The sequence below is a fragment of the Chiloscyllium punctatum genome, chromosome 33 (assembly GCF_047496795.1).
Source record: "Chiloscyllium punctatum isolate Juve2018m chromosome 33, sChiPun1.3, whole genome shotgun sequence".
Lineage (NCBI taxonomy): Eukaryota > Metazoa > Chordata > Chondrichthyes > Orectolobiformes > Hemiscylliidae > Chiloscyllium > Chiloscyllium punctatum.
In genome coordinates this window covers 11,246,787-11,270,304 of record NC_092771.1, presented here as the reverse complement: position 1 = coordinate 11,270,304, position 23,518 = coordinate 11,246,787, and the positions used below count along the sequence as shown (strand labels likewise).

General features: G+C 39.8%; 1 protein-coding gene across 1 annotated transcript in view; it reads left to right on the top strand.

Annotated features, from left to right (window-relative positions):
- LOC140458427 (secretory carrier-associated membrane protein 2-like) overlaps positions 1-23,518 on the top strand; it is a 43,767-nt gene that overhangs the window by 3,196 nt on the left and 17,053 nt on the right. The window contains exons 2-3 of the mRNA XM_072552966.1: positions 15,255-15,335; positions 20,422-20,517. Coding sequence (XP_072409067.1) covers positions 15,255-15,335; positions 20,422-20,517 — 177 coding nt within the window. The remainder of the gene's footprint in view (positions 1-15,254; positions 15,336-20,421; positions 20,518-23,518) is intronic.

The following is a 23,518-nucleotide window of genomic DNA, read 5'->3' as shown; positions in this document are numbered from 1 at the left end:
TGGGAAGGATATTTCCTTTTGACAATCCAGAACCAGGGCACTGTTTTTAAAATTTGTCATGTCCCTTAAAGGACAGTGAGAATTAATTTTGAGGTTTATAAGACTTTGGTACACTCTGCCCTACAATGTGATGGAAGCAGAGATATTTTTTAATATTTTTGAGATGGATGGGTAGATTCTTCTTAGGCAAAGAGGTTTAAACTTATGGGTAATGGGGCAGAGGTGGTAGGTGACAATGTGGAATTTGAATTACTAACATAAGCCATGGCCCTGTTGTGTGGTGGAGCAGGCTCAAAGGGCTGAATTGTCTATCCTCTGCTCCTATTTCATACTTTTTCATTCATTAAAAGGTGGACAAAATAGTTTTGAATTCTCTTGGCTTTAGTATATCTGAATGAGTGACCTGTTACAGTAAGGCCATAGCGTCTGCGCAAACCTTCAGTAACGTGATGTGTAAGGTAGATTGCATATCCAAGATTATTAAAAGCTTTGGATTCTGGAATAGCCTGGCCAGAGGTAGAGTATTCTTTCGGAATAGTCATGGAAAATAACCAGATTTGAAGGAGGTGAACTATTAAAAACAAAAGGAAGTTGCTGGTAACACTTAAGTGGTCACACTCTATCTACAAGAGGAGGAAGAGTTAATGTTTTATGTTACCTTTCATCAGCTAAAATATTTGGCTTTGCACTGTAGAATTAAACATGTACTTGCAACCTCAATTTAGGCAGTAGGCTTGTCAGTGTCAAATTTATCACAAATCTGTAGTATTCCAGTATAATGCTGTTTCTGGGAAGAATAGATTGATACAGCTTTATGTTGAAGATTGTTAATAGGAACAGATTTGAAATATCCTTTACAACGTGCAGGCTGAAGTAGACAACTGGAAATATGGGCTGGCTGAACCTTTTGGAATATTTTGGTATGTAAACGTTGTATGTAGCTAATTGTGTAAAACATTTTATTTTTATAATTGCTATACATAAAGTGATGGTAAATGAGTTGTTTTTGAGCATTGCAGCTTGATGGTACTTAAGATTTGTTATAAATTCACTTTCTGTTCATTTAATTGACTTTATATTGTATGGACATGAAAATTTCACAAGACTGTCAGGATTGCAGACTGAGGAGAATGTGAAAGATAAAGCTTTGGAGGCAAAGCTGAGAAGGGAATTTGAGAGCCCATGACCTCAGCAGCTGAAGATTGCTGATAAGGTCTTGAAGGTTTGACAGGGTGATTGCTGACAGGAGTATTTGTTTTGTTCATTCATGGAATGTGGGTGTCACTGGCTGGGCTAGCATTTATTACCCATGCCTGCTGCTTTGAAAGTGGTGTGAGCAGTTGCCTTGAGCCCCAGTAGTAGTCTTGATGTAGGGAATTCCGTGATTTTGACCTGGTCATACTGGAGAATCGATGATGTAGGTGTTTCCATATTTCAGCCACCTTTGTCTTTCTCAGTTGGAATGGTTTGGGCTCTGCTTCCCCCACCCCCACAATATATTTTACTCTGATGCATAGACCTCAAAGGTCAGAACACAACAATGATTTGTGCAAGTGAAAGTCATTGTATCAGCACATTGATTGGTTTTATGGAACTTTCAAGTGGCTGTGCAGCTTAAAGGGAATGTTGACCATTGGTTTGGACCTTTTCTGCAGAATGACTTGTAGCTGGTTACGCCACCACTGATGCTCAGTAGCAACAGTGTGAACAATTTTGGTTGTGCCAATCAAGTGGGCTGCTTTTTCCTTGAATGTTGCTGGAGCTGCATTCATCCAGGCAAGTGGGAATACATCACACTCCTGCCCTGTGATTTGTGGATGGTGGGCAGGCTTTGGGTAGTAAGCAGGAGTGTTATTCATAGGTTTCCTAACCTCTGACCTTTCTTACAGCCACAGTATTTATGGCTAGTCCAGTTCACGTTTTGGCTAATGTTAACTCCCAGGATGGGATAGTAGGGAACTTGTGATGGTGAAACTATTGATGCCGTTTTCCCTTTGTGGTAGAGATTAGAAGTAGGGGGCATAGTTTGAGTCAGACTATTTAACGCTGCTATTTAAAAGTGTGGGTTGTCATTCTTGGAATAATTTTTCTCCAGAGACTCGTAAAACCAAAATTGTGGTGCACTTTTAAGGCAGAGTTAGATTGACTTTATTTTTAAACTGAAAGTAAAGTATTGTCAATATTGTCCCTGTTAAATACACTCAGGGCAGGGACAGCACAGTGCTAGACAGAGCAAAGCTACCTCTCCTCTAAAGGAAAAGCCAGAAATTATTGAAACAGCCCCCACTGGTGCACTTTTAGCAAAAAAACACTAACAAATATTCTATAACGAAATGGAAGGTTATGAAGTTAAAATAACACTTTCTGGAATGATGAGACCTAGCCCTGATGGTACCTACCTGTCTCTAAATGCCTCGATCATATTAGACAATACTACATCCTGAGTGTCTCATAACTGTGCAAGAGGAGCAGACAGTAAGAACCATGACCCCCTTTGCAGTTCACTGCCTGGATCTGTTAATGGTCAATTCGATCAAGCTTAGGAGAAGACCAATGGTAAGGCCCTCTGACTTGTTTGCTGCCCCCTACCCTGTATGGAGTGCTTGAAGATCAGGCATGTTGAGCTGAGGTGCAGACCCTTCAAAAAAGGGTTGTCTCTGTTAAATGGCAATGTGGAGTTGTGGCCACAGTCCCATCTGTCATCGTGTTATTTAATGGGATAGCAAACTTGAAGAACTAAGTTACCTATTCTTGCACCTAATTTTTTTTTTCCTGTACAAGGCAAAACTAATGAAGCAATTAAAGTCAGCGAAGTGCTGAATGAAATTGGTGGAGCACAAAGATCATGAAGGATTGTGGGGCTGGAGGAACTTATAAAGAAAATTTGAGCGGAGTGAAGGTAGAGACAAGGAAATGATGATTGAAATGAGTGTTGTCAGACTAAGGGCCAATATAAATCAGCAAGTATAGCATGAGTGAACAGGATTTGGTAAAAGTCTGAGTGCAATCAGCAGAGATCAAACTATGTTTGAGTTGAAGGGTGGAAGAGCTGGAGAGGCAGCAATTTGGCTTGATCGGCTTGGGGCTAGTATAATATGACAATGTTGGTTTTTCTTTAAGCAACTATAAACATAAGGATAAAAGAATGAAAATGTTAGGGAGATGAATTGTAGTTCATCAGGTTCCCTACTAAAATGATAGTCATAGAGATGTGCAGCACAGAAACAGACCCTTCAGTTTGACTTGTCCATGCTGACCAGATATCCCAAGCCGATCTAGCCCCACCTGTCAGCATGTGGCCCATATCCCTCCAAACCCTTCCTATTCCTATACCCATCCAGATGCCTTTTACATGTTGCAATTGCACTAGGCTCCACCACTTTTTCTAGCAGCCCGTTCTCCACACGCACCACCCTCTGCGTGAACAAGTTGCCCCTTAAGTCTCTTATATCCCCCCCCACCCCCAAGGCAAAGACCTTGTCTATTTACCCTATCCATGCCCGTCATGATTTTGTAAACCTCTATCAGGTCACTCCTCAGCCTCCAACACTTCAGGGAAAGCAGCCCTAGCCTATTCAGCCTCTTTCCCCATAGCTCAAATACTCCAACCCTGGCAACATCTTTGTAAACTTTTCTGAACCCTTTCAAGTCTCACAACATCCTTCCGATAGGAAGGAGACCAGAATGCAGTGTGAAGGCATCAACCATTGAACCAGCTGAAGTGACTAAAAGACACTGAATTAAACTGATCAAACTTGTTTTCTAATTTTACCCACATTTCTTTGAATCTAGACTGCACTTTTTTTTTTTCCTCATTCGATTTAGTTACATATTTCCTAACTCTTCTATATAGAGTTCCTGAGCGTACCACCTGTCAGCTGTCAAGTATTTTTGTATTTCAAATTGTGACAAATGAGACCAGGATACGTACTTCAGATTCTTTCTGATGCGGCTTTGGTAGATATTGCTTTACTTAATTTCCAGTTTAATTTTTGATGACAAACTTTCAAAGCACGTTATTTGGAGAATACAAGTTTGACCAGTTTAATTCAGTACCCTTTAGTCACTTCAGCTGGTTCTATGGTTGATGCCTTAACACTGTTGCAATCTGCAAAGTTGTTTTTGTTCAGAACATCTTAAGCACTCATACATTTTACTCAGTTCCTTACCAACCCTCGTGAACACTCTGTTCTGTTGTAAATAAACATGCAGAACAATCATCATATTGTGACTCCACTAAATAAATAAAATTTTGCTCCATTTGATAGCTTTTTTAAACTGTTTCTTCTAGCAAACAGAACATAATTTGCATTTGTATAGCAGTTTTCATACCACAAAAATCTCAATGCCTCAGCACTGCACTGAGAATGTCATCTTTGATTTTGCCCTTTTTGATTTTTCATGTGTAGTGGCAATAGACTTATGCTATCTTGTCTCGGTGTAAAATATTAAGTTTGGCTGCGCAGAATTGACATAAACAAGTGTTTGCCAAGACTGTTTTGGTAGACAGTCCATATTATTTTTATCACAGAACTGTTATATTCTTCCTATGTTAATGTTTCTGACTATTCATGAGAATCTGAACAGCGAATTATGGTGATCTCTTTAATCATAGGCAAATTAATTTGTGCCTAACAACCAAACATTCTGCTTTAAGTTCAGTAAACTTTTATTCTATACTTTGTTCCGTGTTCTCTTACCCTTCCTACTTTTCCCACACCCACTATCCAGATGAGTGCCATTGAAGCCTGCAGTTCAGAACAAATGTGCAATCTGTGACCTTTCTTATCTGTGTGGCCTCATGCCAAACTGATGCATTTACCCTCTATGCCATAACTTTGAATAATTTGAACATAAAGTCTTTCCACTGCCTGCTCTTTATTTGAAAGTAAGTTGTCATTTAAGGTGCTTTCCTTAGTTCAAAAGTAGGTTATTGTGGAGAAACAATACTTTTTGATCAAAACTATTGTTTGAAATTTAGGAAAGTGCATTTTGTAACTTAAAATTTAACAATGCTACACAGATTTGTTGCTTTTAGTAAACCTACAAGATGCATCATTACACTTCATGTTACAGGTTATATTCACAATAAGGCCATAATTTACAAGAGCAGAATTAGGCTAGGAGAAAGTGAAGACTGCAGATGTTGGAGTTTTCAGAGTAGAGCGTAGTGTTGGAAAAGCACAGCAGGTCAGGCAGTATCAGCGAAGAGGAGAGTTGATGTTTCGGGCAAAAGCCCTTCATCAGAATATTGCCTAAGCGTTGATTCTCCTGCTCTGTTGCCTGACTTCCTGTGCTTTTCCAGAATTAGGCTATTCAGCCTAACAAGCCGCCGCTGCCATTAAATCATAACTGATGTTTCTCGACCCCAATCTCCTGCCTTGTCCATATAATCCCCTACCAATCAAGAATCTACTTACCCGTGGACTCCACAGCCTTCTGTGACAATGACTTCTCCAGATTGACTATCCCCAGCTGAAGATATTCCGGCTTATCCCAGTTTGTGTTGTGCCTTCAATCTGAGGCTTGCCCTCCAGTCCTAGTCATTCCAAGTGAAAGCATGTCCATGTCTACTTTGTCCAGACCTCAACATTTTCAATCTGATCCCTCCTCATCCTTTTTAAACGGAGTACAGACCCAGAGTCCTCAACCACTTCTCATGACAAGCCCTTCATCCATGGGGTCATTGGTTATAAACTCCCTCTGAGCTGCCTCCAGGCCAGCACATCCTTCCTTAGATATGAGACTCAAAATTGCTCTCAATATTCCAAATGTGGTCTAACCAGACCTTAAACAGCCTCAATATTTCAGTGTATTCTTGCTGTCTTGAAATGAATGCTGACCTTGTATTTGCCTGCCTTTCTACCAAGCTGTTAATCTTGAGGTGTACTAGGACTCCAATTCCCTTTAAGCTTCAGATTCCTGAAGCCATTCTCTGGTTAGAAAATGGTCCATGCCCCTCTTTTTTCCTACCAAAATATATAACACCACATTGTATTCTATCTGCCATTCTTTACCTACACTCCTAGCCTGTCCAAATACTTCTGTAACCACTGTGCTTCCTCATCACTACCTGACCCAACATCTATCTTTGTGTCATCTGCAAATTTAGGAACAAAGCCCTCTTCCTTTTGTCCAGATCATTAATGTGTAACGTGGATAGTTGGGGTCCTGACATGGGTGCCTGCAAATTTTGCTAGTCACCAGCTGTCACTCTGAAAAAGACTCCTTTATTCCCACTCTGCTTTCTGCCAATCAGCTAATTCTCTCTCCGTATCCCTAACACCATGGTCTTTTATCTCATTTAACAGCCTCCTGTATGGCACCTTTTCAGAGGCCTTCTGGAGGTTCAGCTCACATCCAGTGACACTCCTTTGTCTAACTTTTGTTACTTCCTCAAAGAATTGTAACACATTGTCAGGCATGATCTCTCCTTGACACAGCTGTGCTGACTTAATTAAGGATGAGTTTGTGGAGTACTTGGTAGTGCATAGTAAAATAGGGCTGTGCTGGCTCAGCCCTATTTGAATATGCACTACCAATTACTCCGCAAACTCATCCTTAATAATGGACTCTCTTTAAAATCTGGCCAACAATTGGGGTCTGTCTAATTGACTGGTTTTCTTGTCTCTGCCTCCCTCCCTTCTTTAAACATGGCTACTATGTTCAGGGGCAGCACAGTGGCTCAGTGGTTAGCACTGCTGACTCACAGCACAAAGTTCCCAGATTCGATTCCAGCCTTGGGTGACTCTGTCTGTCTTTGGAGTTTGCACATTCTCCCTGTGTCTGCATGGGTTTCCTCCCACTGTCCAGAGATGTGCGGGTCACGTGAATGGGCAGTTTAGCATGGCCAGTAGTGTTAGGTGCATTAGTCAGAGAGAAATGGGACTGGATGGGTTGCTCTTTGGAGAGTTGGTGTGGGTTTTTGGGCTGAAGGGCCTGTTTTCACACTGTAGGGAATCTAATCTAATCGATTAGCTATTTTCCTCTCCTCTGGGACCCTCTCTGACTCCACTGATTCCTAAAAGATCATTACAATGCCTCTCCAGTCTCCCCTCATTCCTTCAGAACTGAGATATAGTCCATCTTGTCTGGTTGATTTACCTTTTCAGCTTTGTCACACCTTCTTGCTGATGGCAACTACACTTAACTCTGGTATGCTGCACGTGTCTTCCACTGTGAAAGCTGATACCAAATACCTATTAAGTTCTTCCAGGATTTCTTTGTTTCTCATTGCTACTTCTCCAGTCTCATTTTCTAATAGTACAATGTCTCCTCATGCCTCTGTACCTCCTGGGTATCTTAAAAGATGATTACACGAGTATTTGTTATTGCTAGCTAGCTAATATTCATATTCCATCATCTCTCTGCTTGTTTTTAAAAATTATCCTCAGGTTTTTAAAGGCTTCTGCTAATCTTCACCTGGTTTGCTTTTATACTGTCCCTGACTTCTAGTCACCAATGGTTGCCTCACCCTCCCCTTAGTATATTTCTTGCTTGGCATGAATTTCTGCTGTACCCCTCAAAATACCCCTAGAAACTCCTGTCATTGCACCTCCATCTTCTCTGCTTGGCTCCCTTCCAATCAACTTTGGCCAATTACTCTCTCAAAAACTTTGTTACCTTGTTGCTCATTTGTAGTAACTACATCTGATTGCACTTTTCTCTCCAATTGCATGGTGAATTCTACCAAGTTATGATTAAATTCCCTACAGTGTGAAAACAGGCCCTTCTGCCCAACCAGTCCACATCGACTCTCCAAAAAGTAACCCACCCAGACCTGTTTCGCTCTGACTAATGCACCTAACACTATGGGTAATTTAGCATCGCGAATCCACCTGACCTGCTCATCTTTGGACTGTGGGAGGAAACAGGAGCACCTGGAGGAAACCCACGCAGACACTGGGAGAATGTGCAAACTCCACACAGTCACCCGAGGCTGGAATCAAACCTGGGACCTTGGTGCTGTGAGGCAGCAGTGCTCACCACTGAGCCACCGTGCCGCCTCTATGGTCACTGTGTCCCTCGGAAGTTCCACAAATTTTTTTTTTGTTCAGATTTACATCCAACCTGATCTTCCCAGTCCCAACTGCCTATTGAATTCTCCATGCTTATTGTAACCATGCTTTTTGTGCATGATGTATATTTACACTTTATTTCTAAACAACTCAATGGGTTTCACATAATTTATAGTTTGACCGTATGCTGTTGCAATAGGGCCTTTCCAGCTACTATCTCAGGCTTTTATGCATCCCTGAGCATGTGTTCCTGGAGTTCAAATTCTGGAACAATATGCTAAGAGGCAAGATAATCCTTATTACCTTTGGCAAACTTTGGAAATTTGGGACTGCAATCAACTTTCATTGTGTTGAAAACAAAAAAAACGATGGAGTGTACAGCAGGTCAGGCAGCATCCTTTGAGAGAAAGCAAGCTAATGTTTCGAGTCTCAAAGGAATGGAGCTTTGTTTATTCTGCAATTTTTAAAAAGCAAATAGTTTATAGCTTTTCCATTCTATTAATCCACTTTTACCTTCAGTTTAATTCAGTTTGTTTCTAAATCAGCCATTTTTGAAAAATACGTAACATTGTCTTTTTCCTAGAGTAATAAATTGTCCATGTAATCTGCATTAAATCAATAGTTGACTTTGAATGCGCACTTAATATATTGTCTACTTTGGACAAATACTTGACGTATGTGTTTGTGCAGCTAGTATTTGTGCAGGTCCATCTGAAAATTAGTCAGTTGGTGCACTTGTTTGACCTGTTGCATTCCCTGTAATTTAGCTATTGAAATTTTACCTGATTTTGTTTATATAGACAGTGTTAACTTTTGAAGGTAATTTTTCGCATTGTTCTCAAATTAACCCCCAGCCAGTAAGGGAAACCTAGTGGTTTCTATTATCATTTGTGCCTTTGATTAGCTGGCATTGTATTTCTGTTACATTGCTGCCTTTTTCTAAGGGAGTTTAAACTTTTGTCTCTGGTGTCTTTACCCTTTTGGAAGTTTGGGTCCAGGTCGTAAAATGTGGATGAAAATATTGCTGAGGGACCACCAACACATTTTGTACACTTCACTCATCCAAGTAAATTAATAAATAGAAACTTGCTTTTAAAATATGTAATATAAACCTAAAGGATTTTTCATGTCACAATTGCTGTTTTGCTATGAGAGATTGGGAATTGTAAATTTTTAATTGATCAATGTCTATACCACTTTAAAATATCTGGAGGGTAATTTTAGAAATTAACTTCTCATTTTTCTTAGATGATCATAAATGTAGGGTGCGTTTGACCATGCTTGGAATCAAACGTCAAACTTAATGCTTTCATAAACTTATTAACCAATCTGACTGCCACAAATCTCTGGCACTCATTTCATAGTAAAGTGAAGTTCATATTTCTATGCACGAACTTTCTTCCTAAGCTGCCTTAAACCCACTAGTAGTTCTAACTATGAACCACAAGGACAAGGGTTGATTTGAGTTACATATGAGGGAAGTAGATTGTGTTGTTCGGACTTTAAATAATTAACTTTGAAGAAGAACCCTTCAATGACAGTTGAAATTTGTGATGCAAGGAAGTCTCCTTGGTTTCTCTTGCCTCATCTCTTTGAAGGACAAAGGACCCGATACCCAGCATGAGCAAAACCAATGTAGTGTACAAAATCCCATGCAAGGACTGCACAAAACGCTACATAGGACAAACAGGAAGATAGCCAACAATCCATATCCATGAACACCAACTAGCCACGAAACGACACTACCAGCTATCCTTAGTAGCCACACACTCCGATGACAAGCAAGCAACATGAATTCGACTGGGACAACACTACTATTATAGGACAAGCCAAACAGAGAACAGCCAAGGAATTCCTAGAGGCATGGCACTCATCCACAGATTCTATCGACAAACACATCGACCTGGACCCAATATACCGGCCTCTGCAGCAGACAGCTGGAATGGACAACTGGGAAGCGGCAGAGACAAACCACTATAAATGCCGGAGGAAACAACACAGAAGTGCTTCACAGGAGACTCCCAAGCACTGAGGATGTTACCTAGACAGGGGATGAAATGTCTGTAACACAAAAATGCCCAGCTCGGCAAACAGAACCACATCTTCTCTTGAATTTTGACTCCTTGCTGTGATAGATATTTTCTAGTCAACCAGTGTAAAGATGTTATTACACACCTCTAGATCAGGTGGGGCTTGAAGCTCTGCCTCCTTGCTCAGAGGTAGGAATACTTCCACTGTGCCACAAGAGTCCCTTTCTCGTTTATAATTTGTTTCTGAGAAATGTTTGGTACCTAATTATCTTTTCGCAAAAAAGGGGTGTTAACATAATTACTGAACTTCAGACTATTTCTAGAGGACGTATAGGGACACTAGAGCAAATCTTGATTGTTTGCTCACCTGCAATCTATGTGCATACTTACTGTGGGAGTTGCTAGACAAAGGTGGATCATAGCTGTGTATTAGATTAGATTACTTAGTGTGGAAACAGGCCCTTCGGCCCAACAACTCCACACCAACCCGCCGAAGCGTAACCCACCCAGATCCATTCTCCTACATTTACCCCTTCATCTAACACTACGGGCAATTTAGCACAGCCAAATCACCTAACCTGCACATTTTTGGATTGTGGGGGAAAACCAGAACACCCAGAGGAAACCCACGCAGACTGGGAGAATGTGCAAACTCCGCAATCGCCTGAGGCAAGAATTGAAACTGGGTCGCTGGCGCTGCGAGGCAGCAGTGCTAACCACTGTTTTCACCTTTTTTCCCCACCCAATATAAAAGCTGTGGCAATGATACAGATTTTAATATCCAAACCGCTTCCCTGTTTCAGTATAGACCATAATTGAACCAATATCTTTATGGTGTAGATGACTACTTAACTCCACACTGAAATGATAGGATATTTTTAAAATCTTTTTTATTAACTACACTTAGTTTATTCCAAGACCAATTGGTTTTTAATATATTGCAAATTAGATTTTAGTTGTCATTTGAAATGAGACTGTAAAAATGTGTTTATTGGGACATTGTAGTTCAGCAACATTTTGGCACTGAAGTAGTAATTCAAAGCCCCAGGATGCCATTCCGAGACCTTGAGTTTCAATGCAACCATGGCAGCTGGTGAAATTTTAATTCAGTTATTAAATCTAGAATTGAAAGGTAATTTCAGAAATAGTAACCATGAAACTAATCTATTGTTATACAAATCCATCATTTTCATGCCATCTATTTTTAAGGGAAGAAAATCCCCACCCTGTCTTGCATATTTGACTCCAAACCCAAAATAGTGTGGATATTCTTAATTGCTTCCGAGAAAGTATAACGATTGAGCAGGTAGGCAAAGATTTTAAGTTTTGGGTTGTGAGAGACAAACGGTTGGCTAGCATGACTTGGATCAGATAAGAACATGCAGTAAACAAGGAGGTGCTGGGAGCAAGGGTATTGGGTTGACTAGGTGAAAAAGCATTCGTTATGTAAAGTCAGTTAACAGGGTTAAGAACAATCCAATGGATAATGCTAGATGGCTTAATCTTTACTGTTGATGCTTGCTGATTTGTAATGGTCAACTAATCAATTGTTGCCCAATTTGGAAGCTCCTCTCTGTGAGACTATATTATTCCTTAATCTGTTCTTCAAAAGAAGACAGAACTTGTCTCTGTGCATATGGGTGATCGTTCTCTCCCTCCCCCTCCAGGGCCCAGAATAAAGATGGAGGTAAAGCCATACTGCATCTGAGTGTTTGCTTCGACTGATACTGGGATAGGGAAATGGGATGACACTCCCTGAAATGATCTAGCATACCACTCTATTAGAAAGAAATTAGGAATGACCAGCAAATATTGGTCTTGCTAGCCAGAACTATGAAAGTGTTTTTTTATATTTAAAAGAAGTAACATTTGGTGTAGGAAGTCTTGAGCAAAGTGCTGATATGTTGGCTGAATACCATTCGTTGAACAACTGATTGCATTTCTAAAGTGCAGACAGGTATTTACTATAGTCTTGAATCAAAATACCTCTGGTGTGAATTTTCTCTGAACAGTTGATGTCATTTTAGTTTGACTAATTTCCTTGATGTGTGTGGAGTTGAGTTATTCTTTGATCTTTTTAAGCATTCTGAAAGAAGAAATCGTATGATATCTCATAACTAGTACAATCAAAGTCGTATAAAGCATCTCAAGACTGTTCTGTGGTGCAATGCAGTCAGTAAAATGAATGGAATACAGAGCCATATAGCAAGCAATGATACCTAAAAATAAATAGGGTTCTGGTTAAAATAACTTGTTGAAAGAGGTTGGACAGTACTCAAGGTGAAAAAGTGATGTTCATCCCCATAGCAAGAGCCAAAGGGCCAATCCCAGTTCGAGTTGTGGCGACAAAAAGGCAGGAGGTCCTTGGCCCTTCACCCGTGAGAAGAGATTGCCTAAACATTAGGCAGTGTTTTAAAACACATCCGGACAGCAAATACAAGCTAAAACAGTAGGACTGATTTGGAGGTAATTGTAGGTGGATTCTCAGGACTTTATATAAAGCAAGATTGACATATGAAACAGACTTGCAGGCAGAAAATAAGAGATTAATAAAATAAGACCTTGCAGTTGTTTGGAAAACAAATGGATATTTGGATGGGAGAAGTGGACTTTCTGGATGGCTTTTGTGATTCTTTACCCTTTTTTAAATTAAAAATGTATTTTCTCTTGAATTTATATTGTTTCTTGTTGGAGTCCTTGCTGGATGAATAAGGAGGAAATTGAAGGGGGTCTAATGTAAGAACCAAGAGAATTAACTGTATTAAAGAGTCACCAGACTTGAAACCTTGACTTTTCTTTCAGATGCTGACAGACCTGTTGAGTTTCTCCAGCAATCTGTTTTTTGTTTCAGACCTTCAGTGTCTGCAGTTCTGTTTTATTTTGAGTTATAAATACCTCAACATTTATTTACTTTTAAGTCTGTTAACCTTTCCATCATGCTCTGTTTTACCAGTCAGGAATGATACACTCATTAGTAGCTGCTAGCCAAAAATAGTCAGGAAAAGTTTGGAAGACAAAAGTGGGATCGGGCAGTGATGGAAGTGTTTAATTTGTATAGTTTGGTTACTTTTTATGCTTTTACTGCTCAACTGAAATTTTAGTCAAGCTGAATGCCACATTAGGCACCTTTTAATATACATATCAAGGTACTGAGGGCACTAACTGGTGATAAACTAATATAGGGCATCAATTGAAGTAGTGAGCTAGTTTCATCTCAAGCTAGAAAGTGGACTTTTGATTTGCTGTAGTATTTAAGGTATTGATTCGCTGTAGTATTTAAGGTATTGATTCAACTTTGCAATACAGTTTTATTTTTAATCGTACTGACAATGATTGTGTAGGCTGAATGTTAATACATTTTGTGATCGAACAGATTGTCAATTGGGATTAATTACTATGGCGTTTGAAAGATGGAGTTGGAGAAAGATCATGAGTCAACCCACATTCTGATGCTGAACCTTCAAATTGTTTTGTTTTTGTGATGAGATGGGCAATTTGACTGGGAATATGAATAACCAAAATTGAATCAGTTTCATGAAGTTATTTCATAGTGATTTTAGTGCTGCTTATTAACATTTCATTTTGCATCAATTTTGGCTAAAGAAACAAGTACTTGTGATAAATTGTACACTTTTTTTTCTCTCTAGGCAATACTATGAAATGTTGTCGCAGGAACTGTGTACACTTAAAGCATTAAGATAATTTTTTGGTTGATCTGTGATATTGTTTGAGAATAAGTGCTGTTAAGGCACTTGGAATAGTTGAGGGGCATGTGGGTTTGGCTTAATGTCCTATCTGAAAGATGACATCTTTGACACTGCCTCAATACTGGGTTTAAAATCAGCCTGGCATATTTAGTTTCCCAAACAGCCTGTTAAATTCACTTGGGACATGAGACCAGGGAATTATTGACAAATCTAGAAATCCACCCTGACTAATGAGAATTTTAATGCACTGACTTATGACCAACTTATAAATGAATGATGCATCATTTGTAAAATTGAAGACTTAGAGTTTTAGACTAGTAGCTAAGGTTGAAGTTCTGGATGTAAGCTTGCTTGCTGAACTGGAAGGTTCATTTTCAGATATTTTGTCACCATGCTAGTCAACATCAGTGAGCTTAATTTCATGAACCATGATTGAGATATATTACTGTAACTGGCCTGTTCACAGTGTACACTTTAACACCTGGTTCTATCTTCAAACTTGGTAAATTGATTTTCTTCTTTGCCAAAGTAGAGGTGTGTCTTTTGCGGACAATGTTGAGAGGCAATCCAGGGAATTCTTAATGGTGATGGTAAATAATGGTGCTAGTGTGGAGTTGAAAGTTCAATAGTATATTGGACATTAACGTTCAGTAGATTTGCACTAAATTCCATTTGTTTAAGGATACGGAGGTAGAAGAATAATATCACTTCTTGATGGAGCCATTAAAGAATGGTATGCAATGGAACAGCATAAGCTAGAAGTCACTCACTTAATTACCACCAATTTAAGTGTTGTGACATTGTGCTTTTGTCAACCCCCAGAGGGCTTTTGCACAATGCTGTTGACATGGTTTCCTTGTGAAAAATCTCTACCTTTTTTATTCTTGACACTAAAACTGTTAGCTATCAACTGTTCTCTCTTAAATGGATATGATATGTGACTGTAAGGCAATCATTTTTAATGAGGCAACCAAGCATTTCTGTTGGTAGAGTTTAGTAGTAATGGAGGAAAATGAAATATTCTGTGTGTCCTTGATTTAATTTTATGACAGTTATGGTGATAGTAGGGATGCTTCAGCTGGGCAGAGAGTCATTTATGGTCTGCTCTGCTGTCAAAAACGATAGAGACAATGAAGTACCTGAAGACACTTGGCACTCAAGGATTCGTTAGTACTTACGAATGTGATGGAGTCAGGGTAGTTGATTGGAAAACTAAGCTGCTTGTTCTATTACTTCACTAATCCTACTGCCTTTGTGAATATGTCTAAATAAAGTCCAAGGAGAGATTGAGGAAAAAATGAGAAGTTTAAATATTGCACTGCCTGACATGAGATCAAAAAGCCACCTAACTGGTTGACTTCACTTTTAGTGTTTTCCCACTAATTAATCTAGATTCAGATCCTCCCTTTCACTCTTCTATCTTCCTTGAGAGAATCTTGTTCTGTTGAATAATATCAATTACTATTGTTCTCAGCCTGTTTTTTCCCCCCCCCCCTCAGGATCCATCAGTAACTCAGCTGACAAATGCCAATCAGCAAGGTATTGATGACTTCAATCCATTTACTGAAAACTCTAGGCTGGTAAGTCTGATTTCTGCATTGTAATTTTTGTTCTCTGTTCTGCCAAAAATGAATTTCATTCTTTATTTTTAGTCAGGGCATAGCTAACAGTGTGTATGTACAGAAAGCTGGAGTTTTACTTGGGAGATGGGAAGGAAATAATTGTGTACATTTTCTGCTTAGTAATATTTCTTGGCTGCAAGTCATTTGAGATTTGGTTTTAACTAGGTTGATAGAGTTTCAGGAAGGTTATTTTGCTTTCTTATCGATACGGGTGAGTGGTTAGATGAGCAACTAAGGTGACATTGAAAATGTAGCAGGCAGCTAAAGTTGTTGGAATTTTGCTTGTGTAATTTGAGTAATCCACTGAAAATTCCTCAAATTTTGGTTTGTAAGTTAGAAACATGTCAACTTTTATTTTAACTGTCAATTTATTGGTTGAAAGATGAGATTTAGTTGTGAAAATATTTTGAAAGGGACTGTTTTGAGATTTGCTTTGTTGGCAATTTCATTTTAAATGCCTACTCTATAATTTGATTTAATGCAATAATAGTGAGTACAAGAGAACTCTCCGATTTCAGGTATGTGGATGTTCCTACTAGAGAAGGTGCAAAACGTGACCACCTCTTGGGAAATAAGGCAGGGCAAGTGACTGAGGTGTTAGTTGGGGTAGCGACCATAATTCTATTAGTTTTAAAATAGTGATGGAAAAGGATAGACCAGATTTAAAAGTTGAAGTTTTAAATTGGAGGAAGGCTAATTTTTGACTGTGTATTAGACAAGAACTTTCACAATTAGATTAGGGACAGATGATCATAGGTAAAGGGATGGCTGGAAAATGGGAAGCCTTCAAAAATGAGATAATGGAGTCCAAATACAGATTTTCCTGTTAGGGTGAAAGACAAGGCTGGTACCTGTAGAGAATGCTGGTTAACTAGAGAAATTCTTTTAAGGAAAAGAACGAAGCAGAGATAGTGAATCTAAAGTATAATAGAGTATAAAGGCAGTAGGAATATACTTTGAGAGAAATCAGGAGGGCAAAAAGGAGATATGTTTGGCAAGGTTAGGGGTAAGGAGAGTCCAAGGGGGTTCTGTAAATATATTTTAAGGACAAAAATGTAACGAGGAAGAGAATAGGGCACCTCCAGGTACAGCAGGAGATGGCGGAGATACTGAACAAGTATGTTGCATCAGTGTTTACTGTGGGGAAGGGCATCGAAGATATAGAATGTGGGGAAATAGGTGGTGTCATCTTGGAAAAATCTGAGGTGGTGGTGCTGGATATCTTAATGCATAAAAGTGGATAAATTGACAGGACCTGATCAGGTATACCCTCTAACTCTGGGAAGCGAGGGGAGTGAATGCTGGGCTCCTTGCTGCGATATTTATTTGTATCATCGATAGTGACAGGTGATGTGCTGGAAGACTGGAGGTTGGCTAATGTGGTGCCACTAAAAGGCTGTAAGGAAAAGCCAGGGAACTATAGATCTGTGAGCCTGACATCGGTGATGGGCAAGTTGTTGGAGGGAATTGAGGGACAGGGTTTACATCTTTTGAAAAGACAAGGACTGATTAGGGATAGTCAACATGGCTGTGCACGTGGGAAGTGATGTCTCATGAACTTGATTAAGTTTTTTTTTGAAGAAGTAACAAAGAGGATTGAGGGTAGAGCAGTGGCTGTGATCTATTTGGACTTCAGTAAGGTGTTCAAGGTTTCTCATAGACTGGTTAGCACAGTTGGATCACATGGGATACAGAACCAGTTTGAAGACAGGATGGTGGAGTGTTGCCTTTCAGACTGGAGGCCTGTGACCAGTGGTGTGCCACAAGGATTGGTACTGGGTCCTCTGCTTTTACTTATTTTAATGATTTTGGATGTGAACATAGGTGTGGTTAAGTAAGTTTGTAGATGACAGTAAAATTGGCGGTGCAGTGGGCAGCAAAGAAGGTTACCTCAGTTCAGTGGGATGTTGATCAGATGGGCCAATGAACTGAGGAGTGGTAGATGGAGTTTAATTTGGGTAAAAGTGAGGTGCTGCATTTTGGAAAAGCCAAGCAGAGCAGGACTTCTACACTTAATGGTAAGGGTCTGGGGAGTATTTTTGAACAAGAGACCTTGGAGTGCAGGTTCACAGTTCCTTGAAAGTGGCATCACAGGTAGGCGGGATAATGAAGGCAGCATTTGGAATGCTTTCCTTGTTGGTCAGAGCATTGTGTATAGGAGTTGGGAGATCATGTTGCAGCTGTACAAGACATTGGTTAGGCCATTTTTGGGAATATTTTGTGCAATTCTGGTGTTTCGTAGGTTCACGAGGTCAATTCCTGGAATGGCAGGATTGCCTTACACGGAAAGACTGAAGCGACTGGGCTTGTATACCCTTGAGTTAAGAAGACTGAGAGGGGATCTGATTGAAACGTATAGGATTATGAAAGGATTGGACACTCTGGCAGGAGGAAACATATTTCCGCTGATGGGGGGAGTGCCGAACCAGAGGACACAACTTAAAAATACGGGGTAGACCATTTAGGACAGAGATGAGGAGAAACTACTTCACCCAGAGAGTGGTGGCTGTGTGGAATGCTCTGCCCCAGAGGGCACTGGAGGCCCAGTCTCTGGATTCATTTAAGAAAGAGTTGGATAGAGCTCTCAAGGATAGTGGAGTCAAGGGTTATGGAGATAAGGCTGGAATAGGATACTGATTGGGAATGATCAGCCATGATCATATTGAATGGTGGTGCAGGCTCGAAGGGCTGAATGGCCTACTCCTGTGTCTATTGTCTATTCTCCTGTTGGAAGAATGTTATGGAACCTGAAAGAGTTCAGAAAAGATTTACAAGGATGTTGCCAGGGTTAGAGGTTTTGAGCTACAGGGAGAGACTGAATAGGCTGAGGCTGTTTTCCCTGGAGTGTCAGGCTGAGAGCTGACCTCAGATTTATAAAATCACGAGGGACATGGATAGGATAAATAGACGTCTTTTACCTTGGGTGTGGGAGTCCAGAACGAGAGGGCATTGGTTTAGGGTGGGAGGGAAAAGATTTTAAAAGGGACCTAAGGACCAATGTGTTGTGTTTATGTAATGAGCACCCAGAAGTTGTGGAGGCTGATGCAATTAAACATAGAAGGCATGTGAATAGGAAGGGTTTAGAGGGATATTAGCCAAGTGCTGGCAAACGGGATTAGATTAGGTTAGGATATCTGGTTGGTATGAATGATCTGATCGAGGGGTCTGTTTCCACGCTGGGCATCGGACTTCAAATATTACAAATGCACACATGTGGCTGTGTACTGGATCTTGTCAGAGAAAGTAGGCTTGGCAATCTTTAATGTGAAGAATAACCAGAAATAATATAATAGCTGTTGGAAGTCAGTTATTTTAGATCTGCATTATTAGGACATTCTGAACAGTGTGTAATATAAGTTAGTTTTATTTTCAGTCTCTTCTCACTGAGGTATCAATCTCAACTAACACACAGTATATTGGCCCATTGACTTGTCACCACCTGAGTGTTCTTGATAGTGAAGGTAGGAATCAAATCCAACTTCAACCTGACAGTCATGACCCAATATCCATGTATTCCCAACAAAGGTCACTGGATAAGGATTAGTATTGTATGATTTCTCCTTTAATGCAATGCACACAGCCAGTGAGAGAATCCCTGGTATCCCTCTGGTTTACGAGTGAACTTATTTTAAATTCGTTCACTGGCTGATCAGCATTTATTGCTTATATCTAGTTGCCCTAGAGAAGGTGAGCTACTTTATTGAACCCCTGCAGTCGATGTGCTGTAGGTAGACACTGAATGCTTTTCGAGAGAGTTCCAGGATTTTGACTGAGAACATTGAAGGAGCAGCAATGTGTTTCCATGTCAGGAGAATTTGCAGATGGAGGTGTACCCGTGTTTCTATGTCATTCTCAGTCAGTGGTTGGAGAATGTGCAGTCTAAGACTCTTTAGTGAATTTCTATCATGCATCTTGTAGGTGGTACACCCTACTGTGCATGGAGGCAATGAATGTTGTGAATCTAGTGCCAATCAAGACCATAAGAGACAGGAGTGGAAGCAAGGCCATTCGGCCCATCCAGTCCACTCTGCCATTTAACCGTGGCTGATGGGTGCTTCAATTCCACTTATCCACACTATCCCTGTAGCCCTTAATTCCTTGCGAGTTGGCTACGTCAACTTGGATAGTGTCAAGCTGCTATTGGAACTGCACTCATCGAGGCAAGTGGGGAGAATTCCATCACTCCTGACCGTTTTTGTTTGTTTTTTTTTTAAATTCATTCATTCCTGGGATGAGGGCATCACTGGCTATACCAGCATTTATTGACCACTCCAGAGTTGTCAACATTGCTGTGGCTCTGGAGTCACATGTAGGCCAGGCCACGTAAGAATAGCAGTTTTCTTTCCTAAAGAGCATCAGTGAATTCATGGCCATCATTTGACTCTCCATTTCAGAGTTTTTTTTTTATTTAGGAGTTCAAATTCTACCATTTACCATGGTGGGATTTGAACCCTGGCCCTCAGACCATTATGTGGGTCTCTGGATTAACGGAGAAAATGAGGACTGCAGATGCTGGAGATCGGAGACAGTGTGTTGCTGGAAAAGCACAGCAGGTCCGGCAGTATCCAAGGTGCAGGAGAATCTGTGCAGAAATCCTAATTAAGGGCTTATGCTCAAAACATCGATTTCCCTGCACCTCTGATGCTGTGCATTTCCAGCACCACACTCTTCATCTCTGGATTAACAGTCTAGCAAAGCGACCACTAGGTCATCAACTATTCAATATCACAATTTCAAATGGGATATTGCTTAGACACTCTTGCTACTTGTTTAATTGATTCAGCTGGGCATTCCACGTCATGATCGCAAATAAAAGAAAGTGCATTTGCCTGCTGTTTGAGCAGTGTTCATGTCTAGCTAGCTGCTACCAGAAATACACATTAACCTGTCATTTGCCTCAAAATCTTCATAAATTGTTAAATATTGGTTGCTATATTTGTTGTATTTCCCAGTGAATTCCCAGTGTGCACGTGGAGAGCAATTGCAGCTGCTTAACTCAACTTTAGCAATGTAGTTCATTCCTATGTTTTGTTTTTGTTCTTAGACACCACCTATTTCAGATACCAAAGTGCCAGCGGGACAGAAGACAACTCCTTCTCAGCCAGCAATATTACAGCCTACAGTGGAACCCAGTCCACAGGTATGGAGTGATGAGTCTTTGTTAACTGAACAATTGGCACTGAGGAATTTTATTGAAAACACCCCACTCGATAGAGACCAACTTAATTTGATCAGTCATGCTCCCATTTGTAGGTCAGAATGTTGTGGGTTAAAGTGACACTGCAGATGAACATTGCTCAAAGAACTGCAAATGTTTGAAATTAGAACTAAGATCATAAATTGCTGGAAAATTTCAGGTCTAGCAGCATCTGTGGAGAGAAAGCAGAATTAATTCTTCTGAAGAAGGATCGTTGGACTCTAACTGATTGTATCTGAGAGAAGATAGGTGTATGTGCTTAAATGGGTGGGGGTGAGTTGGGGAAGGAATGAGAAGGAGTAAATAATAGGTGGAGATGGAGCCCAGAGAGAAACAATTGGGCCAAGGAATGATTAAAGGTCAGCCTGAGCACTTAAATAGCTGTTAAGGGGACCCATTAGTGGCTAACAATGGGTTGTTTGAGATAGTGGCCCATGTGATGCCAAGGCTTGAGGTAAGGATATGGGAGAAGGTGTTCAAGCCCTATAGTTGAGCTCTATATATAGTCCAGAGGCTGCAACGTTCCCAAACTGAAAATGAAGTGGTGTTCTTCCAGCTTGTGCTGAGGTTCATTCGAGCACTGCAGCAAGCTTGCAACAGAAGTTGGGCAGGTAACATGGTGGTATGTTAAATGACAGGTAACCAGAAATTTGCAGTCATTTTTACGGACAGAACGTAGATGTTTGGCAAAGCAGTCACCCAGTCTTGTACTGTCTCTCCAAAGACCACAATGTGAGCAGCAAGTACAGTAGACGAGATTGAATGAATAAAATGCAGGTAAATCTCTGCTTCACCTGGGAGGTGTCTGGCGCATTGGCTCGTGAGGAGGGAGGAAGTACACAATTCAAGTTTGTGCCAGTTCAGTGCAGTATTGAGGGAATGCTACATTGTTGATGGAACAATCTTTCAAATTAGACTTCAGACTGAGATTCTCTGTCTGCCCAGATTTATGTAAGAGATTCCATGGTATTGTTTGAAGAAGAACAGAGTTAATTCCTGACCAACATTTCCTCATTTCATGTTGTCTGTGAAATATTTCCTATGAGCAAATTGTTTGGTTTGGCCACAACTGTGTAACTTTGTTACTGTAACACTCAAATATGCTGGGGAATTGATGTTCTAAATTAATGTGTTTTATTATGAATTACCTGTGTAGTGAAACAATAAAAGCAGTTAAAATCTTTCTTAATCATTTTATGAATTTATTAAGTTTCATCACTGTTTCCTTACACACTGTCAAATTGCACTAGGTGTTGCTCAAGTCAGTCACTTTGTCCAGAATTTTAAGAGCAATTATTAAAAAGAAGTCCGGGATTTGCAATTTCCCTGTGACTGGCTGGACATGCTGTTTTCAGACCTTTGCTTGTGACTGACTACAATTAGGAAATTGACTGATTGGAGCAATAGCCTGATGGAATTTGGGCACTTATACAGAGTAGAAAATTAATTAATTTTGCAGGAAAACAGTCCTCCAGATCATCTGACTACTTCATGATGCAACATGTTGCAGCAATGATATGTTGTGCAACTGTTCTGCACATGCAACTATTTGACATGGACCCATTCACATTCATAATCCTTCTAGTTCTTTTGTTTGAATTTCTCTGAAATGAATGTTTTTAGATTTAAGACTTTTTTTAAATCATTTTGGTAGTAACAGTATTATCTGAACCACTGATCTTAATTACTAACTTGCTGAGCTGCTGAACATAGAAACATAGAAAAAAGGAGCAGGTAGAGATCATTCAGCCCTTTTGAGACTTATCTACTATTCAATATAATATTTTGAAAATTCAGCTAAGTACCCTGTTCCTCCATTCTCCCCATAACCTTTATATCATAATTGTTATGGCACAGGAGGTGGCCATTTGGCCCATCATTCCTGCACTGGCTCTTCAATCAAGCATTACCTGGTTCTGATCTCCTGAACTTTCATCATATCCTGCACCCAATTTCTATCCACAGCATTAGCTGATTATGTCTTGAATGCCTCAGTTGAAGGTGCCTCCTCCACATTTCTAGGTAGTGCATTCCATACCCTACCTACTCATGTAAAAAAAAACACTTTTTTTTTGTTTTCCCTAATTACTAGCCAACAGCCTCTGACCCTGAGAACCTGTTTTCTTTTGTTGTTTTTGGAATGTTAAATATTTTGTTTTTTTTTTAAAAAGTAGTTTGAATAATGATTGAAGCAAAAATAATGGTAACACTTAGTTTGCATTCTAAAAATTCTAAAACTTGAAAGAGAATAATATTGGGTGTTTTTAATGCCTTGTTTGCTATGTGTTGACACTTGTTTTACCTGCTTGCTGAAACTGCACACTAAAATATTTTTATCTAGGGTGCTGGTTTAAATTGCCTTTGGGAAAAGTTAAAATCATGCTACAGTGGTTGCTATATCTTTAGCATACCCCACACTCTACTCTGACCTCCAGCATCTGCAGTCCTCACTTTCTCCTCCCTGAGAATTGAGATTGCATTACTATCATCAAGTATATGTTGACTCTTATAAGCCACTTGAGCTTTCAATGCTGCAGCAATTGCAGTTGAAGTAACTCTGCAAGTTGCGATATCTGAAAAGTTAGAATTCAGTTAGCATTATTTTAAAACTTATATTTAGTATTACTATTAGCTTTGAGTTGAGACTTGTGCTAGAACATTGATAAAACAAAAGTCTGTCTCAAAAGTTCAGTTATGCTCCAAATTTATACAGGAGCTCATTGATTTTAAGGTTAATGATCCTTTCTGAACATTAGGTTGTCAGATTATTCTGAAATGATATATTTTTGTGATTGAGGCAGATTTAAATCTTTCAGTTCCTTTCCAACTTTGTTTCGTTTTTAAGAATTTAAAATCTTGATCACTTTCCGCAACTTAAATTCTAATTTTTCTTTTTGATTAGTTCATGCTGATCCTGCGGGTTTGTTTTTGGGTTTGGAAAGTT